This window comes from Triticum urartu, chromosome 2, assembly GCF_003073215.2.
Source record: "Triticum urartu cultivar G1812 chromosome 2, Tu2.1, whole genome shotgun sequence".
Lineage (NCBI taxonomy): Eukaryota > Viridiplantae > Streptophyta > Magnoliopsida > Poales > Poaceae > Triticum > Triticum urartu.
Window position 1 is genome coordinate 21,048,777 of NC_053023.1, and position 15,697 is coordinate 21,064,473.

General features: G+C 44.1%; 2 protein-coding genes across 2 annotated transcripts; both read right to left on the minus strand.

Moving 5' to 3' along the window:
• Window positions 1–5,919: 5,919 nt before the first annotated feature.
• LOC125540741 (dirigent protein 5-like) lies at window positions 5,920–6,856 on the minus strand. Its single transcript, XM_048704314.1, has one exon. The coding sequence runs from the start codon at window positions 6,756–6,758 to the stop codon at window positions 6,153–6,155; it is 606 nt and encodes a 201-aa protein (XP_048560271.1). The 5' UTR covers window positions 6,759–6,856; the 3' UTR covers window positions 5,920–6,152.
• A 3,046-nt stretch (window positions 6,857–9,902) lies between these two features.
• LOC125534788 (dirigent protein 5-like) lies at window positions 9,903–15,669 on the minus strand. Its single transcript, XM_048697893.1, has 2 exons — window positions 15,624–15,669; window positions 9,903–10,385 (listed from the first exon to the last, which is right to left on the minus strand). The coding sequence occupies exons 1-2, from the start codon at window positions 15,667–15,669 to the stop codon at window positions 9,904–9,906; spliced, it is 528 nt and encodes a 175-aa protein (XP_048553850.1). The 3' UTR covers window position 9,903.
• Window positions 15,670–15,697: the final 28 nt, after the last annotated feature.

The window sequence follows — 15,697 nt, forward strand, 5'->3', positions numbered from 1 at the left end:
ATGACGCAATCATCTGGAAGAATAACTCCCAATTAAATCAAGTGACTATTATACCCAGACATTTTGAGTATATGCTCACTGACAGAACTGTTCTCCTCCATCTTGCAGCTATAGAACTTATTGGAGACTTCATATCTCTCAATCCGGGCATTTGCTTGAAATATTAACTTCAACTCTTGGAACATCTCATATGCTCCATGACGTTCAAAACGTCGTTGAAGACCCGATTCTAAGCCGTAAAGCATGGCACATTGAACTATCGAGTAGTCATCAGCTTTGCTCTGCCAGACGTTCTTAATGTCGTCAGTTGCATCAGCAGCAGGCCTGGCACCCAGCGGTGCTTCCAGGACGTAACTCTTCTGTGCAGCAATGAGGATAATCCTCAAGTTACGGACCCAGTCCGTTTAATTGCTACCATCATCTTTCAACATTGCTTTCTCAAGGAACGCATTAAAATTCAACGGAACAACAGCACGGTCCATCTATCTACAATCAAACATAAACAAGCAAGATACTATCAGGTACTAAGTTCATGATAAATTTAAGTCCAATTAATCATATTACTAAAGAACTCCCACTTAGATAGACATCCCTCTAATCCTCTAAGTGATCACGTGATCCAAATCAACTAAACCATGTCCGATCATCACGTGAGATGGAGTAGTTTCATTGGTGAACATCACTATGTTGATCATATCTACTATATGATTCACGCTCGACCTTTCGGTCTCCGTGTTCCGAGGCCATATCTGTTATATGCTAGGCTCGTCAAGTTAAACCTGAGTATTCTGCGTGTGCAACTGTTTTGCACCCGTTGTATTTGAACGTAGAGCCTATCACACCCGATCATCACGTGGTGTCTCAGCACGAAGAACTTTCGCAATGGTGCATACTCAGGGACAACACTTTTACTATGATAATTTAGTGAGGGGTCATATTATAATGCTACCGTCAATCAAAGCAAGATAAGATGCATAAAAGATAAATATCACATGCAATCAATATAAGTGATATGATATGGTCATCATCATCTTGTGCATGTGATCCCCATCTTCGAAGCACCGTCATGATCACCATCGTCACCGGCGCGACACCTTGATCTCCATCGTAGCATCGTTGTCGTCTCGCCTATCTTATGCTTCTACGACTATCGCTACCACTTAGTGATAAAGTAAAGCATTACAGGGTGATTGCATTGCATACAAATAAACCAACAACCATATGGCTCCTGCCAGTTGCCGATAACTCAGTTACAAAACATGATCATCTCATACAATAAAATTTAGCATCACGTCTTGATCATATCACATCACAACATGCCCTGCAAAAACAAGTTAGACGTCCTCTACTTTGTTTGTTGCAAGTTTTACATGGCTGCTACGGGCTTAAGCAAGAACCAATCTTACCTACGCATCAAAAACCACAACGATAGTTTGTCAAGTTGGTGTTGTTTTAACCTTCGCAAGGACCGGGCGTAGCCACACTCGGTTCAACTAAAGTTGGAGAAACTGACACCCGCCAGCCACCTGTGTGCAAAGCACGTTGGTAGAACCAGTCTCACGTAAGCGTAGGCGTAATGTCGATCCGGGCCGCTTCATCCAACAATACCGCCGAACCAAAGTATGACATGCTGGTAAGCAGTATGACTTATATCGCCCACAACTCACTTGTGTTCTACTCGTGCAAATAACATCAACACATCAAACCTAGCCTCGGATGCCACTGTTGGAGAATGTAGTAATTTCAAAAAAATTCCTACGCACACACAAGATCATGGTGATGCATAGTAACAAGAGGGGAGAGTGTTGTCTACGTACCCTCGTAGACCGACAGCGGAAGCGTTATGACAACGCGGTTGATGTAGTCTACGTCTTCACGGCCCGACCGATCAAGCACCGAAACTACGGCACCTCCGAGTTCTAGCACACGTTCAGCTCGATGACGATCCCCGGACTCCGATCCAGCAAAGTGTCGGGGAAGAGTTCCGTCAGCACGACGGCGTGGTAACGATCTTGATGTTCTACCATCGCAGGGCTTCCCCTAAGCACCGCTACAATATTATCGAGGATTATGGTGGAGGGGGGCACCGCACACGGCTAAGAGAATGATCACGAAGATCAACTTGTGTGTTTAGAGGTGCCCCCCTGCCCCCGTATATAAAGGAGCAAGGGGGAGGGGCGGCCCGCCAGGAGGAGGCGCGCCAGGGAGGAGTCCTACTCCTACCGGGAGTAGGACTCCCTCCTTTTCCTTGTCCAACTAGGAGAGGGGGAAGGAAGGGAGAGAGGAGAGGAAGGAAAGGGGGGGCACCCCCCCCCCCCTCCTTGTCCAATTCGGACTAGAGTGGGAGGGGCGCGCGGCCTGCCCTGGCCGCCCCTCCTCTTCTCCACTTTGGGCCCATGAGGCCCATTAACCCCCGGGGGGTTCCGGTAACCCCCCGGTACTCCGGTTTTATCCGAAACTTCTCCGGAACACTTCCGGTGTCTGAATATAGCCATCCAATATATCAATCTTTATGTCTCGGCCATTTCGAGACTCCTCGTCATGTCCGTGATCACATCCGGGACTCCGAACAATCTTCGGTACATCAAAATATATAAACTCATAATGAAACTGTCATCGTAACGTTAAGCGTGCGGACCCTACGGGTTCGAGAACAATGTAGACATGACCGAGACACGTCTCCAGTCAATAACCAATAGCGGAACCTGGATGCTCATATTGGCTCCTACATATTCTACGAAGATCTTTATCGGTCAGACCAAATAACAACATACGTTGTTCCCTTTGTCATCGGTATGTTACTTGCCCGAGATTCGATCGTCGGTATCTCAATACCTAGTTCAATCTCGTTACCGGCAAGTCTCTTTACTCGTTTCGTAATACATCATCTCACAACTAACTCATTAGTTGCAATGCTTCCAAGGCTTATGTGATGTGCATTACCGAGAGGGCCCAGAGATACCTCTCCGACAATCGGAGTGACAAATCATAATCGAAATACGCCAACCCAACATGTACCTTTGGAGACACATGTAGAGCTCCTTTATAATCACCCAGTTACGTTGTGACGTTTGGTAGCACACAAAGTGTTCCTCCGGCAAACGGGGGTTGCATAATCTCATAGTTATAGGAATATGTATAAGTCATGAAGAAAGCAATAGCAACATACTAAACGATCGGGTGCTAAGCTAATGGAATGGGTCATGTCAATCACATCATTCTCCTAATGATATAATCCCGTTAATCAAATGACAACACAAGTCTATGGTTAGGAAACATAACCATCTTCGATTAACGAGTTAGTCAAGTAGAGGCATACTAGTGACGTGTAGTTTGTCTATGTATTCACACAAGTATTATGTTTCCGGTTAATACAATTTTAGCATGACTAATAAAAATTTATCATGATATAAGGAAATAAAATAATAACTTTATTATTGCCTCTAGGGCATATTTCCTTCAGTCTCCCACTTGCACTAGAGTCAATAATCTAGATTACACAATAATGATTCTAATACCCATTGAGCTTTGGTGCTAATCATGTTTTGCTCGTGGAATAGGCTTAGTCAACGGGTCTGCTACATTCAGATCCGTATGTATCTTGCAAATCTCTATGTCTCCCACCTGGACTAGATCCCGGATGGAATTGAAGCGTCTCTTGATGTGCTTGGTTCTCTTGTGAAATCTGGATTCCTTTGCCAAGGCAATTGCACCAGTATTGTCACAAAAGATTTTCATTGGACCCGATGACGCGGACGCTGATTCGTCCCCAGGACGGCGGATGTAGCTTGAGTTCATGCGCACCGCGATGGCCGGCGTTCATGGTGGAGGAGGGCGGCAACGGCGGCGCCTATGCTAGCGGCGACCGTCGGTGGTGGCGGTCGAAATGACACAAGGAGGCATTGGTGGCAGCGGTCGAAGAAGCATGAGGAGGCGTCGCCTTGACGGGGAGCTCGGGAGGTGCACGAGTGGCCACTGCTCTTGTGGGATCTAGATCCAGATCCCGGAACACACTAGTTGTTGAGGTGGGGGAAATTGCAACAACGGCTCGGTTTCGAAACCTAGTCTAGGTAATAATAGGTTGATTAAAATCAGATCCAACATCCACGGAGGCGACAGACGGACGCATCGCTACTGTCAGATGATCCCAATCATTGGGATTGCTACGTGTCCGCCGGCTGATCAAAAGATCGGCCGACTAGTGGGCCATCTGATCTAGTGCATCAGCGCCCTCCATCATTGCAACATAATTATTGTTGCGGAAAATTTCTGCAACAAAGTCTTGTTGCATAATTTTTTTGCAACTAAGGTTTTGTTGCAGGTTTTTTGGCAACACAGGCTTTGTTGCGGAAAAAAATTGTTTTCATCTTTTTGCAATTTTTTTTGCAACTCAAGTTTTATTGCGGAATTTTTTTTGTAGTAGCAGGCTTTGTTGCATAATTTCTTTTTTCTTCTTCATCTTTTTGCAATATAGCTAATATTACGGAAGAAACTTCTGCAACATTGATGATGTTGCAGAAGTGGCCAAAAAATCGCTAGGAGTCAGCTCCATGTCACGTGGGACACGTGTTGTGCGAGCAAGCCGACGGATGAGACCCAAGAAATCAGCCGGTTGAAGGGAATCATTTCCCTTGAATAATTTACGAACCAACATATAGGCCAACTGAGGATGAGTGACATCAAATCGGTCAAAAGTGCCTACCTGGAGAGAGTAAAAAAGTATCCATGCACCCCGACCCAAAACAATAATCACTTAGATCGAACGAATTTGTGTTAAAAAAAACATTTTTCGTTATACTTTCAAGAACACTGTTTCACATATTACTCCTTTAAATCCTCCCTATGGGCGCTTCGAGGGCAAACAAAGCCTCCGCGTCGTTTGTTTCCGGCTAGCGTGACATGGTGGTTTCTCGAGGGCTCTGCATGCCATCCGATCTGCATGGATGGCACGTGTCCGTATGACCTGATTGGGTGGTATGGGGGCACATCCATTGTCACTGTCATTGGGCGGCGGCGGGCATGCCCGTGAGCGCCTTGTAGCACGTTTCCCCACACACGAAAGCATGCCCGAACGTGCCTGTCGGCGTCCTCGCCTCATGCCAGGCTGGTCTAGTTGCGACAGGCAGGGCGTACCTAGTGCCCATATGTCAGCTTGCACGTGGGGGCTTGCGTCGTGTCTAGTTCGCTCTGCCAGCCGGATCCTGCGTTGCGGGTGCAGCACCTGATCACGCGTGCGGCCTGCCTGTCATGTTGATGATCAATATATGTATCATTTTTAGAAGAATAAACAACCAGACATTGTATCCAATATCGATGCAATTTCTCAAAATTATTTAGAAAAAATATTACAATCATTAAATACGTTGCCCGCGCAATTGGGCTGGTGGCTGTGCTAGTTTATTTACTAACAAGATCATCAATTTTATTGTAGATGAGTGCAACATGCATAACACTGTCCAGATGAAATGCACATGATATGACATATCCCACCATCCAAGTCCAAGGCAAAACAATCGTCCTGACGTCGTTCATCACACCTATCGTGTTTGCAGTACTTTCGTTTATTGTATTTCCTCAACAGTTAGATGGCCTTTGGAGGGCTTTTCCTCGCATTCCAGAAACAAAATAGGAGCAAACCAACTTGTGGTTGGATGGTTAGAGAGACAGTGGTATCTCCAGCCCACCAGGTTTCAAGTTCTGGTGCTCGCGGTATTCTTGGATTTATTTCAGGATTTTCGGCGATCTTTCAATGGGAGGAGACGTTTCAGTCGACGACGAGGCTCCTACGGTGACTTCGTAAATCTTAGGATGATATGCTGGCACAGTCTCTCGAAGGTGCTCATAGGGGTGAGTTTATGCGTGTTTGTATGAGCGTTTGCGTCCATATTGTGTTAAAAAAATAGGAAATACCAACGGCACTGAGAAATCTTCTTTTAGATAATATATATAGAAGAGCTACCTCCCCTGAACTAGCACTTACAAAAAAACAGTAAAGACGAATAAAAATGCAGTGCATTTCGCATACTTGTCAACGTATGCGACAATAACACACAAACCTGCCCTCACACACCAAGACAAATCGAAGAGCATAGAAAACAGCAGCATCCTTATTGACAGACACCATAATGGATGTGTCACCTTAATATAAATCGTCAGACGTAGCACTCGTAGAGCTTGATGTCCATCTGCAAACGGAAATAGACGGTTCCCTCGGAGGCATCGAGTCGGAGCGTGGCGATGCCGCGCGCCATGAAGAAGTCGCCAGTGCCGCCGACGACGGAGAGGTCCCGGGTCTTGTCGTCCATGAGGTCCGCGCCGACGAGGTTAATGGTGCCCTTGTGTGCCGTGGAGTTGAACACGATGGAGAAGCCAAACCACGAGGTGTAAGACTCCTGCTTGTCGTAGAAGTAGAAGCCCTGGGCGCGCGCCGCGGGCTCCTCCCCCGCCATGGGTAGCGCCTTCCCCACCGTCATCGGGTCGTCGAACACCACGAGAGTGCCGAAGTAGGTGCCGTTCTTCCAGTGGGTCGTGCTGAGCGCCGTGGGCTTGGTGGCTGCTGCTGACGTCGCGTTCTTCGTATTGTTGACGCCGTTGTAGAGGATGTCGTGGTAGTAGAGCGTCATCTCGTTGCACGGCTCGTCGGAGCTGCTGGAGACGACCCTCCTCAGGCCGTGGGCGGCGGCCGCCGACGAGCCCAGCAGAAACACGGCGACCACAACGGCCAGTGACAGCTTGGAAGTTGCTGCGAGGCCTTGCATTGTTGACAACGCTACTGATTACTGAGCCTAAGCTGCGAAGGATCTATCGACTAGCTGTGATGTAGTAGAGCACTGCTAAGTGAGGATGCAGCTCTTGTTGTTGCTTGTTAAGAGCTTGACTTGTGCATGCTATTTATAGATGTGCATGCATTGAACTGTGGGGCATGCAGGTAGAAAGTATGAGTTTAGTAACTTAATTTAGCTTACATGATAATCTCCCTTGTACTCCAAGTGACCAGTCTTGTTTACAAATTGATTCGCCGGTTGGGTAGCTCCTCCAACGTAGCATACCAAAAAAAGCAAAAGCAATTATTGGTTTTGTGCTATTGGGCAGTCTTGAGTATGTAATCGTACACCAGCTACTCATGTTAGGTGGGCTTCCAAAAGCCACACACATGCACTGATGTTTTTTAATTTGGAGCAGAATATTCCCTCAAAGATTAGAAGGCATACTGATATAGATTGTTTTCGTTCCTCTCCAACCAGTTAAGGCAATGCATGAGATCGCTTTTGCCTTTTTCGCTAGCACGTCCACATGCCAGCCATGGCCGGAGCTCGTGCCTTTGACAAGGTGGCAAAGAACACTTGAGACGACAGATCATCTGTATACCTGGCATAAACTATTTCGCTCGACATGATAAATATGTTATTTTAGTAGACATGTCACCTTAACATGTAACATGCATGGCAGACGCTAGACCGTTTCCATTCTACTATTATACTGTTGGGATTTCGCTCTCGGTTTCGATAACATCAAAAACAACAAACACACACACACAAAAATCTTATAGCCAAGGACCCGTATCCGTATCGTTACTTCTGTTTTCTTTTCAACGTCCTCGGTTACTATTGACGCACTCGTGCTCATACACACACAGACACACAGCGCGACCGAAACAAGCTATCAAACCGACTCAAACTAATCCTACCATAACACGGACACTAACTCCTGATGACAAGTTGCCAAACAACCTTTCCTAATCACTGGCTACATCCCTATTAGCCTATGCCTATTCGCATACAACTCCCGAAAGCTACTAAGTATGCTAACAGTGCTACTAGACCATAGAGTCACATATGGTAACTCTTCTAAACTTAACTTAATGACTAATTAAGACATGATGACATCCTAACTCAACATTATACTAACATATACTACTTAAATTAAAAAAATATTTTACAACTACACAATAATTAGTTTTTTGTTTTAATTTTTGTATTATAAATTAAAATTTTAATGTTTTATACATCCAAATTTCATTGAAAAATATTGCAACCAATTCCGCAGCAATATGCAGGGTACCATCTAGTTCATTCTACCTAGCGCTGCATGTAGCGTCCTATTTTCTAAATCTAACATATTTGCATTCAAAATAGAACTGTTATTCCAAAAATCTAATTATAAATTTGATGTTGATTTTAAACAAAACAAGTGAATTGCGTGGAAATTTGTATACAGATAAGTCTCATTACTAGATAAGACCTTCCGTTGATCGTCTTCCACTAACATGAGAGGTAGACCGGAGGCCACCTCATGGACCTTCTGTTGAAGGGCCTGGAATGACCTGCCGGTTGTGCGGAAACTAGAGGCCCTTTTTACATATATTGACAGATCCACTCCACTCACGAACAAAGCCATCTCGTCCGTCAAAGATGAAGCCATCACCATCAATGGGCGCCGTGTAGTCAGTCAGTCTAATTGGCCCCCAGTGTAATCCCCCCCCCCCCCTTGTCAAGCTTCTCCATTGACAAGCGCTTAACCATGGCTCGTCAGGTTTTGCTCCACCGAAGTCACCACGGTGCACAACATGTGGAGGACATTGTCAATCCTGCTAGAGCTCCGTACAAAACCAAGAGAGGAACATCAATTGTTGGCCTCCTTAGTTTCGGAAGGTCACCGCATATTAGCCGTGGGTCAACTAGGAATGTCTTCCACCACCACTTGTAGCAACCGGTCCTAAATCGCTGAGTAGCAATAATTCTATCGAAGTGATCATCCATTGCTTCCAGCGTAGCATATGACATATACTCAAATCTCGAGCGAAAACATGGGGTTCATATTAAAAAAAACTCAACCAACAAGGCACTAACACCCAATATCATCACTCTAAGTAAGAACGATCGAACACCAATCACTCCATTTAGCCACGTCCCAAATAACGTGTTGATGCAAGATGAAGGAGTAACGTTGAAGGCTATATGCATCGTGCGGCATAGTAGTTTTGCCAATGGGCAATCTAGAAAGAGGTGGGTGATCAATAAATGTAATTTTTAGGGAGCAATTAACAACCACACGTTATCTAATATATCGATGCAATTTCTCAAAATTATTTAGAAAAATAATTACAATCATTATGTTTCCCGGGCAATTGGGCAGGCAGCTGTGCTAGATAATTTACTAACAAGATCTTCAAATTAATTGTATTTCCTCAACTGTATGATGGCCTTTGTAGGTTTTCCACGCATTCCGGAAACAGAATAGGATGGGACTGTCGATTGAAATACTACCAACACTTGCGAATCAACCTGTGGTTGAGTTGGTTAGGTGGACAGTGGTATCCCCAGCCCACCAGGGTTCAAATCCTGGTGCTCGCACTATTCCTAAATTTATTTCAGGATTTCCGGCGATGCGCTTTCAGTGGGAGGAGACGTTCCCGTCGACGACGAGGCGCCTACGGTGACTTCGTAAATCTCAAGATGATATGTCGGCTCAGTCTTTCGGAGGTGCTCATAGGAATAGGGTGTGCGTGTGTGTGTTCATAGGGGTGAGTGTATGCGCGTGTATATGAGCGCTTGTGTCTGTACTGATGCTCAAAAAAAAAGAAATACTACCAACACTTAGAAATCTTCTTTTGGATAATATAGAAGAGATAACTCCCCTGAACTAACACTTAAAAAGTAAGCAATAAAGACGAATAAAAATACAGTGCATTTCACATACTTATCAGCGTATGTGAAACAGTAAAGACGAATAAAAATGCAGTGCATTTCGCATACTTATCAACAACGTATGCGACAATGACACACAAACCTGCCCTCGCACACGCACCAAGATAAATCGAAAAGCATAGACAAGAGCAGCAGCACCCTTATTGACACACACCAGCACAGCAAATGGATGTGTCGCCCTAGCTAATATAAATCGTCAGACGTAGCACTCGTAGAGCTTGATGTCCATCTGCAGACGGAAGTAGACGGTTCCCTCGGAGGCATCGAGCCAGAGCGTGGCGATGCCGCACGCCATGAAGAAGTCGCCGGTGCCGCCGACGACGGAGAGGTCCCGGGTCTTGTCGTCCATGAGGTCCGCGCCTACGAGGTTGAGGGTGCCCTTGTGCGCCGTGGAGTTGAAGACGATGGAGAAGCCAAACCAGGAGGTGTAAGACTCCTGCTTGTCGTAGAAGTAGAATCCCTGGGCGCGCGCCGCGGGCTCCTCCCCCGCCACGGGTAGCGCCTTCCCCACCGTCATGGGGTCGTCGAACACCACGAGCGTGCCAAAGTAGGTGCCGTTCTTCCAGTGGGTCGTGCTCAGCGCCGTGGGCTTGGTGGCCGCCGCCGACGTCGCGTTCTTCGTGTTGTTGACGCCGTTGTAGAGGACCTCATGAGAGTATGTAAAGCATACACCAGCGACTCATGTTAGGTGAGCTTCCAAAAGCCACACACATGCACAGATGTTTCTTGATTTGGAGCAGAATATTCGTGGCATAAATTAATTGTTCACTCAAATGGACGCAAAAATCAGAAGGCATCGTTGGTACGTGAGATTGTAATGTAATGTACTGATATAGATTGTTTTGGTTCCTCTCCAACCAGTTAAGGCAATGCATGACATCGCTTTTGCCTTTTTCGCTAGCACGTCCACATGCCAACCATGGCAGGAGCTCCAGCATTTGACACGGGGCAAAGAATACTTCAGACGACAGTGTATACCTGGCATAAACTATTTCGCTTGACATGATAAATAGTCCCTCCGTCTCATAATATAAAGGCGTTTTTGACACTACACTAGTGTCAAAAACGCTCTTATATTATGGAACAGGAGGAGTGTGTTATTTTAGTTGACATGTCACCATAACATGTAATCATTCATGACAGACGGTAGACAGTTTCCATTCTATTGTACTGTTGGGATTCTGCTCTTAGTTTCGATAACATAAAAAACGACGTACACACATGCACAAAAATCTTATAGCCAAGGGCCTGTATCGTTATTTTTGTTTTCTTTTCAAATGCCCTCGATTACAATTGACACACCCTTGCTCGTACACACACACACACACACACCACCACCACCACCACCACCAAAACAAGCTATCGAACTGACTCAAACTAATCCTAGCACAACACACACACTAACTCCTGATGCAACACGAACAAGCTGCCAAACAACCTTTCCTAGTAACTGGCTACACTGATCGCTATTAGCCTAAGCCTATTTGCATACAACTAGTGCTCCCAAAAGCTATTAGTATGCTAACCGTACTACTAGACCATAGAGTCACAAATGGTAACTCTTCTAAACTTAACTTGATCACTAATTAAGACATGCTGACACCCTAACTCAACATTATACTAACAGTAGAACACTACTTGGAAAAAGCCTAGTAGTAGGGTGGGTTAAATAGCTATTAGTAGCACGGGTGCCTGCGCTACTACGGCGCTACAGCTAACTGGTAGTAGTAGCGTGATGCATCCCGCGCTACTACTAAGTATCTGTAGCGCGTGTCTGTGACCCGCGCTACTATTATTAATTTCAAAAACCAAAAAAACAAATCTTGATCCCGTTTGTGCTGTCAATGGTGTCAATGGTTCGATCCAACGACGACAGGGGTCGCCGGAGGTGTGGACGGGCAGCGGCAGACCAGATCGGGCGACGGTTGTTGAAGAGGGACCGGATCCCGGGTAGAGCAAGACGACGGTGTGAGGATCCTCTTTGGGGACAAGGCAGAGAGCTCTTGGTTGGCCATGTCGACGACCTGCGCAGGCATGTGCATGGGAGGTGAGTAAAACCGGAGGGAGAGGGAGAGGGAAAAAGAGAAATAAGGGAGAGAGGAAGGAGATGGAGGGTGCATCGGGGCTGGTCGCCGGTGGTGAGGTGCTCTGTCGAGGTGGCAAGGCGGCGAGGGGGGAGATGGGCGAGATCCTGGACACGAGCGACGCGAGGAGGCGGCCTCGTTGGGTGCCATGGAGGAGGAGGTGTGTTTGGCCAGGAGCACCATGGGAGAGCCTATGGAGAGAGGGGGAAGAGTGAAGGAGAGAGGAGGGATTTGGCCGAGGATATGAGGACTTCACCTACCTTGTAATTAGTAGTAGCGAGGGGTATAAACCCTCGCTACTACTATGGCCTATCCGGGGCGGGGGAGGCACGGTAGAGACCACTTAGTAGTAGTGAGCGGTATAAACCCGCGGTACCACTAACAACTTAGTAGTAGCGAGGCCTATAAAGCAATAGCGAGGGGTATAAACCCACGCTACTAGCAAGCGTCTACCTATAAGCTTTTCCCTAGTAGTGGCGTGGCAAAAGGGCCCGTGTGTTATAATGGGAGCAAAAAAATCATAATGGCCATGATCATATTTTGCTGTGTCACCGAGATACACTATCACTCCCAATTTTGCGAAATCATGAGCATTTTTTTAAACTCATGAACTTATTTGAAATCATGAATATTTTTCGAATTCATGAACACTTTTATAAATTTTCAAACATTTTATAAAATCAAGAATATTTTTTAATTCATGCATTTTTTTAACTATTTACAAACATTTTTAAAAAATTGTGACCATTTTTTAAAAAAAATCTTGAATCGGCGAACATTTCTAGAATGGGCGAACCTTGTTATGGAAATTGGTGGAACAATTTTTGAAATTCATGAACATTTTTTTGATTTAATGAACATTTTTTAAGTGCATGATCATTTTTTGAATCAGCAGACATTTTATGAATGAATAAACTATTTTGTAAGTCACGGACAGTTTTTGATTTTTTTACTATATTTTTCTATTCATGAACATTTTTTTAATTGGCAAAATTTTATCCAATTTCATTAACATTCTTAATACACGGACATTTTAAAAAATCATGAACATTTGTTTGCAAAATTTTGAACATTCTTTGAATATGCAAATACTTTTTTATAAAATCACAAACATTTATTGAATACACATACATTTTATAATTTATTACACATTTTATTTCCAAATTCTCATTTTGTTTAACATTTGGAACTTTTTTAAGTCTAATATTATTTAAAGTAGAAAAAACTAAAATAGAAAATAAAAAAAACAGGCTGCCCGGACATGGGCCGGCCCAAACGGGTGCTTTGTGTCTTCTCTCAGCGCGCAGAGCGCAGTTAGAAGGTCCCTATTGCATGGGCCAGTCCAGGCAGGGGATGTGAAACGTTTTTTTATCACGTATAGGTGGCATTGGTGGGTAATATTTTACAACTTTGGGAGCAATTTTCTTGACGTGCCGCAGGAAGCAATAACCCCTTTATTATTAGGTATATATATACTACTTAAATTAAATAAATATTTTACAACTATATAATAGTTGATGTTTCATACATCCAAATTTCATTGAAAAATATTGTAACCAATTACGCAGCAATATGCAGGGTACCATCTAGCTCATTCTATCTAGCGTCGCATGTCGCGTCCTATTTTCAAAATTTAACATATTTGCATTAAAAATAGAGTTGTTATTACCAGATCCTAATTCTAAAAATAAGAAAAAACTAATTATAATGTTGATGTTGATTTTAAATAAAACAAGTGAACCGTATGGAAGTTTTTATACAGATAAGTGTGATTACTAGACAAGACCTTCTGTTGGTCGTCTTCCATTGACATGAGAGGTAGACCGGAGGTCACCTAATGGACCTTCTACTGAAGGGCCTGGAGTGCCCCGCCGGTTGTGTGGAAACTAGATGCCCTTTTTCTCATCTATTGACGGAGCCTCTCCACTCACGAACAAAGCCATCTCGACGGTCAAAGATGAAGCCATCACCATCGACGTGTGTCGTTTTGTCAGTCAGTCTAATTGGTCCCCCACTGTCAAGAGTCTAATTAGCCCCGAATGTCAAGCATCTCCATTGATGAGTGCTTAACCATGATTCGTCAGTTTTGCTCCACCGAAGTTGCCATGGTGCACAACATGTGGAGGATATTGTCAATCCTGCGAGAGCTCCGCACAGAACCAAGGGTCGCGAACATCATGTTGGCCTCCTGAGTTTTGGGAGGTCACCACGTATTAGCCGTGGGTCAACTAGGAATGTCTTCCACCAACACTTGTAGCAAGCAGTCCTAAATCGCTGAGTAGCAATAATTCCCGACCATCGAGGTGGCCCGTCCATCACTATGATCAAAATTTGTTTGCATGGCAGCCCAACTTTTCTTTCCGTGCTTATTTGGGTGATGTAAACTATATTAATCAGACACGAGATTTCGTATTAGACCTTTGCTGGTAATAGCTACGCAGAATCGCAAGTTCACCCTTGGAACACAAACATATACCAATGTGCAATTAGTTTTTTAGGTTGCACACAAGCACTTTGTAATTCTTGCAAAGGAAAAGTAGCATCTACATCATGAGTTAGCCCCAAGGCAAATGGACCAAAAGCAAAATGGTAAAAGGTGCAATAATTCTATAGAAGTGATCATCCATTGCTTCCAATGAAGCTTATGACATATACTCAAATCTCAAGCGAAAGCATCTGGTTCATATAAAAAACCTCAACCAACAAGGCACTAACACCCAATATAATCACTCGAAGTAAGAACAATCAAACACCAATCACTCTTAGCCGTTCTCATATAGAATAGATACTTCGAGGCACATCAAACTAGAATTTCCCTCAGATTAGTTAAAACAAGCAGTGCATTCTGTGGTCATATGGAATAATGCATTTCATCATCATCTCCTTCTAGCATCCTCCAGTAACCATAATCTTCCCTGTCCACTGATGCTAACAAATATATGTTATGCCTTAGGTTTTTGGAGCCCATAGTGAGGACACAATAGCCAACTATGCAGTATACATCATAAGGCAGTCTTGAGGTTCTCCAATAAAGGAGATGGCACACCCCGAACGGTTAGGGCCAATCAAATTTAGTTGTAGACAATGACAAAGCTTTGTGTTCGGACGAGGGGCGCCCACTACTACGTGGGCGGGTTGCAGATATAGTTGTCCATGATGACCATGCCGTCACATGAGGCATGGAGATAGAATCTAGCAAAAGAGTTCATAGAACCCAAATATTAGAGCATCTCTACCAAATCCCTAATATCGTGGTACCATAAACCACTATAAAAGGGGGACTTTAAAACTGTTTTACGGTACCGCACAAGCCGCGGTAGAATAGATACCACCAATTTCTACCGTAAAAACAAATATTCTATTCGCCGGTGCGAAATAACTAGTTAAAGTAAGCATAAAAGAGTTAAATTCCATTTATGTTTAACTACACTACATACGTTGGTAAAGCATTTACCTAAGTTATGGAAAATTCATAATTCATCAGTTATTTTAGAAAATACTAAAAAATCAAGATAGAGTAAGATACAAAAGTGTAAAAGAAAGTGGATTCATCAGAAGATACATGAGTCCTTAATTCCGAATCAAGAGATTTGCTATGCAATTTGTCAATTGAGTAAAGTAATAATATTAAGAACTAGATCACCTAACCCCATTGAATGAAAAAATGAAATTCAATTTTCAGGGAAATTTTGAATAAGAGATAAATAAACAATTGAATTTGAAAAAAAAAACTTCTTTCTATTTTGGATAATTTCTTTTTCAATAGGACCCTTTTTTGGAGTTTTTATTTTTCTTTCTCTTTTTTTTCGTAGGCGTCTTCTTTCCATATCACCCGCACAAGTAGCCACCCCCAGCCGCGACCGCTTCCACGACTCCATGGCCCGTCGGGCATCGATGGTGACCTTG